We start from the raw sequence: 7269 nt of genomic DNA, 5'->3' as shown, positions 1-7269 counted from the left end.
TTTTTCATTTGAATAACAGGTGCATCAAAGAATAATGATTGCATTACTTGGTCTTGAGCAATATTCTTTCAGTAAAATCTATCGACCAAGACGAGGTTGAAAACATAACAAAGCTCCGAACACAATGAGCTCGACGACATACGTCACAGGGACGAAGGGCCTCCTCATATCCGAGAAAATCTAATGACTACCGCTCCAACTCATGGGTAATTTTTTTGTTGTTCTCACTGTGTTGCAATGTCCCAAAGTGAAAGCGCCACTAAGGATTAGTGTCACGGACAATGGTCAAAAGCCAAAGAGGGCTATTTAATGATTTCCTGATTGTTTAGATGAGTATTTGAGGACCTGAACCGTCCATAAACTTGGAAACATGCCTACAACCTTCCAGCTCTAGCACTAGATAACACTAGAAGCACCACATCACTACTGTTCCATTACCTATCTCGAATAAGTAATTTGGTCAATGGTCATAAAACTTTTCGTGACAGACAAGAGGATAGAAACAATCGTACCTTCCCCTGTGAAAATGCGCCTTTTTTGTGCAAACTTCGGACACCAGTATCGCCCTTATTCCCAAAGATGTTTATGTACACATTCGAGTCCAAGTATTTGTTTGATTTCTCCCCAGTCTCCACAGTCACTCTGTAGTGGCGAACTAACATGTGTAAAAAATAAGATTATTTCATACATTTCATTACTACATTAAGTGCTTCCAGCATTTGTAACTAATTCCAAATTTGATTAAAGTCTACAAAAACATCTTTTTTTATTTCATGGCCAAAATAGTTCAATTTTGCTCAACGCAGGCCTGCAAATTCTCTTTTACACTGTAAAAAGATTGTATCATATTTTAAAACAAACCTTTTTTTCTTACCCCTTTTTAAACCGAGTTTCAGTAATGGTTATCAAAGCCAGTTTTTGAACCCAACGGGTGGGGCACAATATTAGACGATGACTTACAAAGCTAGCCTGTCGAGGGCTGTTTACATGCATGCATTGTTAGAATTAAGCTCAAAAATAAAATGGGTTGACGCATGAATTAAAGTTGTGGACCTGTTTTTCGCTGTTTCAGATTACGCTAAACTCTGTTATGTTTTATTTTGCGGAATATTTTTCCTTTTGATTAGGCTATTTTATTTGTAGTTCAGGAAATCAGCCAACAAGAAAGTCTCCAATGGTAACACCTTGACCGAAAATTTACCTTCCTGTGGGGATTTTGATAAGAGCTCTAACCTTACCCGATGCAGGCTGAGTAATATCGGACCCAAATGCTGGCATTTCGTATACAGGTAAGCTTCTGGGATCCTCCAAATTCAACCACTTGTCACAGGTGAAAAAGTACGTCTTTCCGGTTGGGAGATGTTGTAAAATAATCTAAAAAGTGGTAAATTGTGCATTAGTGACTAGCACTATTGACAAAGCTTTAAGTAGACGTTACCTTTTCAGGGCGCCAGTTTGGCGAATGACCAGTGCCGTCGTGTCTGATGCGCATTTTGTATGGAATGCCAATGTAGGGCAAGTTCAGTTTGAAAATATTGCATGAACCCTGTTCGAAGAGGACACTTTTGTCGGAAGAGAGAATCTCATTTAGCCAGATTTCATCGGTTCTTCCTTGGTCCCCGTAAAGCGTCGCATAGACACGGGCTGATGTACCCGCTCCAACTGTTTTGCTTGTGCATACCTCAACTTGCCAATTTGCATCTAAAATCGTCAAAAAAATCTATTGGTACTAATTTATACGTTAAGATGAGACAGTTTGTGCTGATTATTAGTGCTAACGCGAGTAGATGTCACATCGGAAAAGCATTCGAATTTCCCATAGTATGACTATCTGCCACTCAACCAGGATTTTTAGCCATGATGACTGTTTCATTAAAAGAGTTTAGTAAAAAAGCAATCCTCTAACCTAGAAATTGTTTCAGCTTGACAAAGTACTGTTTACAAACCCACATTTATGAAACCTTCATCACAACTTTAGGGCAGACACCATTCGTTATCCCAATCCGACTCCAATTTGTGTATTTTAATAAATTGCTTTGTGTGAAATTACCTGTTATCTTTTTCGACGGCAGAACAGTGTATTGCGGTCCGACGATTTTTCTCCTCAATTTATTATCATAAAAGGGAAACCACTTTTTGCACCAAAATGTCTGAGTAATTCCAGTGTTCAAGGACTTTAGTTGGACCTAAAGGCCAGAAAAAAGTTATTCTTGTTAGAAAATGAATTTAAATGTAATTTAAGGAATTAACCAAAGATAAACCTTTTCAAGTAGCCAGTCAGCTGCCTCGATGGGAGCGTCATGTCCCAGAGCGAGTTTGGAACTTGGTGAAAGACGTTGACACCCATCAATTTTGAAAGTAACCAAGGTCTTTCCATTAGTGTTTATCTGTTCACCAGGAATACAGATTATGGGTGAGCATTGCTTATGAGGTGGAGCAAAATCACCCATTCGAAGTGAATAGCTAAAGGTTTCTACATTGAAGTGCTTCACTTTGGGTCCAAAAAGTCGAAAGTAGACATCCGTTGGCTTCCCTTGATCATTTTTTGCCTTAGAAATTAGTGTCATTTCAAACTGTTGATCTAAAAGAAAATTAACACAAAGTAAAGGATTGGTAAATCAAGCATGATTACTGTTACATCCTTCTACATGATTTTCGAATTGTGCAAGCCACACTCCTGTTCCATCAAGCAATCAAAAAGGCTTTCCACAGGGGAGATAACCATGACCTAACTCTTTGTAAAGATAATAAGCCCACGTTGCTTGACGTCCATTTATGAGGGATGAATTATCAAATGGGTAAAATTTCACCTCTGGAATTACAATCTTTTGCTACACTTAGTATTGGTAAAAAATAAAGAATCATCCAATTTACGTGCAATCGTGGGAGTTAGTGTTCTTGAGCGAGACACCAACAGATGTCGGGAAATTGTAGCGCCGTCTGTCTCAGGAATTAACCATTGTCCACAAGGAAAGGTGTAAACCCTTTTAGTGGTAATATCCTCTACAACTACCTACAACAGATTATCAACCGTTGCAAAAAATTAGAAGCAATTAGGGTGAATGGTACTTTAATGAACTACAAATTCTTAATTAAAATTTTTCACTGTGCATGTATGCGTGTGCCAGTGTGAATGAATTAAGGGTAGTAAAATTGAATTTCATCGTTTTCATGGAAGCTTACGCTCTCCCCAGGTGCGTACTGGGGCAAACGCACCATTATTTCTCCTTGTCTGTATTGGTGTCAGTGATGACTCAAAGTATGTTACCTTTCTGATCTACTAACAATATTCAGACCCAAAAAATTAAATCAACATTTCTCTTTCAAACTATTTGTATTTAACAATGCCTACTCAAATAGTAAGTACAAGTAGATAAACTATCAGCAAATGTCCTTGAAACCCTATTTCTAAGAACTATTCTTTCATTACTTTCTTCTTGAAAGCACTTGAAGGTGTTCAAGACACCTCTACTATGAGCAAGTAAGTGGAGCAACAATTTCGGCTCCACTCTGATTTACTCACTGCTGGAGATAATTTGTGTGATTTCTGTAACTGTGAGAAAGTTTCATTAACCACCATATTTTTACACCAAGCGAATTCATATATTACCACAATACTTATTATGAAGGCAAATTTTTCTTTGATTATTAATTCATTTGAAAATCTTGTCTTTCTCTTTTTGCAATCGGCACGTGGCAATAAAGGTAAGAAGAACAGGACTTCATGCGCATACCTAGGCTTTTAACAGCAGTGATGCTAGATTAACCGTTTCATGAAGGTGTTTTTATGCTACTGCTTTTCATCATTATGTCTATAACAGATTGTTATACGACTTGACACTTGGCATACGAACGAGTTATGCGTAGTCACTACGATGTGCTTTTTACATCACCATAGCTTGACGCTTCTAATATCTACGACAGAATTATTTTCCAGAAGTTTCCTTATCTTCTATGCTATTTGTTGTTGCAGCTTCAAGGTTGATCTAGTGAGTTCAAAGCTCACAAGAGTAAAGTTATCCGCGAATGTAAAGCAAGTTATCAAAACGAGATTCACAGTATAGGGGAGAATGTATAAAAATTCTACTATTTAGTATTCATCTAGTTTTCACGAGCCAGTAATATACCTGAAGAAATCATGAGAATAAACGCGAAAATGAAGAAATAGATCAGTTGTTTTAGAAATTTACTTCGTCATTTTGATTCACAGCCAAAGTTTTATTACTTTTATCTTCCTATTTCAAACAATCTTACCAACCTTTTCAAGTAGCCATCCAGGTGAGCTGCCCTTGGCTTCCAGACCCACTTTGACCTTGATCAAATCACCCAGTCGCTGATTAGTTTTTAGCTTAAATTGAGTAGTTGATCCGTCAACTCCAAACTGATGTGGTTGACTGTTAAACCACCTCTCACGGTCAAAACCCTCTCTACCGTAGAGCTTCAAAAAGACATCCGACGTTGTGCCAGCACCGCGGAATTCCGATGTATAAAAAGTCACATGGTATTCGTAATCTTAAAACAAAAATAAGTCACAATAAGAGGACCTATTAGGCTAAATACAATCCCACTTTATGCTCCGAGACAATAACACCTAACTAATCCTTTTTGGCTCAAAGAAAAGAAGTTTTAAGCTCGCGAAAATCGTTAGTACCCAGCATTTTAACGATGCTTTGGACCTAATTTTGCCTGCCAACTTAACGCGTGGGTGGGACGCCATTTTATTGTCTTGATTCAAAAGTATTTCAACATTTCATCGAAAAATGACAGTCAAGTTAGCAAGAGTCAGTAACAACTTTTCAATTAGTAACCACAATCCATAATGTAAAGTTAAGTAAATAGTCGATATTCTTGATCTACTATGAAACTTAAAACCTGTAAACGAAGGACAATTTCATGATTTACTCAGCAGTGGTGAATTTAATTTGCAATAAGCGCTCAATTTACTTGACACTGACTAGAGCGATATGCATTTAATCAGTGTCATGACCATGCTATCTTGGTGCACCACGCAAAAATCAAAAGCGATAAGGCACGCATAATTATGTGTGTGGTCCTGTTGATAGAATTTGCTTTGACTAGTGTACTTCTTGAAACCATTTACCCGTGGGTGAAAATAGCAAAGTTGCGAGGCTGCTACTTGATTTTAAGAGTGACAAATTTTGGTACTGACCACTTTGAACATGAGGCACCTGTCTTCTGATGATCTGAGAGCTGTCGACATTATTCGTATTGGGAAGGGAAATCCAATCGTTGCAGTTGAACAGGTAACAGCGATGGGGTCGAGAGGGATCCTCCACGATAATGCGCTTCAGGAACCAGCCTGACTTGGAACCGCTAGCATCACGAGAGACACGAACGTGGGAGATGTCTCCAAGACTGGCAGTGCGAATGATGAACTTAGAGACGGAGCCAGAACTAAAGAGATCCCGCCGATCCGGTGAGGTCAATTTGAATTGGGGACTCTCGCCATACTCGCCAAACAGTACAATAAACACTCGACTGTCGGTACCAGCCCCATCAAAGTCTCCGGTTGCTACAGTGATCCGATAATCTGCAAAAGAATCATTACCATTGTGACAAAAATATTTTAACCCTGAGGTTGAGAGGGGTAATTTTGACTTCTGAATGTATATGGGCAGAGTGAGCTGATTGTATGAGTAAGCACCCACCTGTCAACTTCACGCGCATGCCTTGAAAATCGTAAACTGTTAAGCGTTCGCCTTTAAGGTGCGAAAGCCACTTCCCGATCGGAAAAAGCCACGTTCTGTTAGTGCTGAGGTGGGTAATCTGTACACTTGAGAGCAATAACCCATCCTCAGGTTTTGTACCTTTGTTCTGCAAGTGCAGACAAATTTGCTTATTTAAAAACAGTTGTATTTGTCTACCAGATTTATATTTAGATTATTTGCGCATCGGTGCGTTATGCTGTGCAGCTGCAAAAAGTTGAATATTGTGGAAGTATAGTTTAATAACGAATCCTACGACTAAAAACAGGCTTTATAATCCGTCAAGCAATATCACTAAAGCCTTAAAATACCTCTAGCAATATCCGCGATAGCTCCCCAACATCTCTGCACTTCACTTGCAATTCACTTGTGGTGCATCGCTTAAGACGAATTCCACTGGATATGTGGTTGAGTAAAATAGTCTGAGAGATTCCTTTGTCTCCTTTCAAACGAAGGCAAATCTAAACAAATTATTCGCAAATCTAATAACAACCAAAGAGAAAGTGACGAGTCAGCTAATGTCACAAGTACAAAAAACAGGATTGGAAAGTTGTAATTTATAGTCAGCCAAATTTTCATAAAATAGAAAGCTTTTCAAAAAGTCAGCTTTCTAAAAATGTATGCAGTATAGACTAAAGACTTAGCTCAAGAATCCACAACATGTGCATTCTTTTTAAATCCTAGGGTAAGCATTAAATATATCTGTCTGTCTGGCTATCCACTATCCATCCATCTGTCTCTTACCAAAGAAGAGGTTCCAGCATTTTTCTCGCTTGAAACAGTGACAATTATGTTGTAAGTTGTAAAACTGCGTTCAGTTTCAGTGGCATTTCCACGATGATTAGAAGACTTCGAATAATTAGCATTGCGTGAGTAATGTTTGCTTGGCCTCGTTTGCAAGGTTTCGCTTAAAATGTTTCCAAAAGCCTGTCAAAAACTTAGAAAATGGAACACTTACTTGTTTCGAGTGAAAAAGATAGAGATCCTCAGAGCTACCACTCGAAAAAATGCAATCTATATAGCATTAATGTTCGAAAAAAGGCTGCTCACTGCTGCTTTTGAGAGATTCGGCGGTTTCGTGAGTCCTAGTATATGGTTTAGGATCATTAATATGAATAATTGGAACATTGAAATGAGGACGACCCAGATCAGAATCCATTACGAAACATAAGCCACGATTTCTCGCGCTTAACCTTCAGGGGGTAAAATAGTGAAATTAAACTGACTCATGCAATACAAGTTATATTATTTTACTCAAATTCGTACAGCTATATGACTAACAAATTTTTTGTTGATCATAGAAGGGACTGTTATACTGCTGCATCTTTTTATGTCGCATTTTAGCGTATTGTGGATGCTGCTATCCACAATTCAAGGCATCTACCTTAAAGCAAAAGTCATGTTAGATTTAAATTTAGGAAGCTACAAGGTATACTTTGGTTGCTTATTAGTGCGTCGAATAATTTGTTAAGCTATTTCCAAACATTGATATTGCTGTGCTTTTATATCAGCGAAGAATCTAAGTGGTAGTCGTAAGCTGTTA

At 38.2% G+C, this 7269-nt stretch overlaps 1 protein-coding gene across 1 annotated transcript in view; it reads right to left on the bottom strand. All coding sequences in view use genetic code 11, as the record gives it.

Annotated features, from left to right (window-relative positions):
• The window catches only part of EGR_03468 (Lipoxygenasey domain-containing protein), a gene marked incomplete at both ends in the record, with an annotated part of 7923 nt that extends 1038 nt beyond the window's left edge, over positions 1 to 6885 (bottom strand). The window contains 13 exons of the mRNA XM_024492717.1: positions 513 to 655; positions 1239 to 1374; positions 1439 to 1701; positions 2051 to 2186; positions 2262 to 2581; positions 2875 to 3013; positions 4259 to 4512; positions 5171 to 5551; positions 5829 to 5835; positions 6038 to 6187; positions 6471 to 6653; positions 6685 to 6740; positions 6777 to 6885. Of these exons, the coding sequence (XP_024352850.1) occupies positions 513 to 655; positions 1239 to 1374; positions 1439 to 1701; positions 2051 to 2186; positions 2262 to 2581; positions 2875 to 3013; positions 4259 to 4512; positions 5171 to 5551; positions 5829 to 5835; positions 6038 to 6187; positions 6471 to 6653; positions 6685 to 6740; positions 6777 to 6885 (2277 nt within the window). The remainder of the gene's footprint in view (positions 1 to 512; positions 656 to 1238; positions 1375 to 1438; positions 1702 to 2050; positions 2187 to 2261; positions 2582 to 2874; positions 3014 to 4258; positions 4513 to 5170; positions 5552 to 5828; positions 5836 to 6037; positions 6188 to 6470; positions 6654 to 6684; positions 6741 to 6776) is intronic.
• Positions 6886 to 7269: the final 384 nt, after the last annotated feature.

Source organism: Echinococcus granulosus, assembly GCF_000524195.1.
Source record: "Echinococcus granulosus chromosome Unknown EG_S00018, whole genome shotgun sequence".
Classification (NCBI taxonomy): Eukaryota; Metazoa; Platyhelminthes; class Cestoda; order Cyclophyllidea; family Taeniidae; genus Echinococcus; species Echinococcus granulosus.
This window is presented reverse-complemented; position numbering and strand designations above follow the sequence as displayed.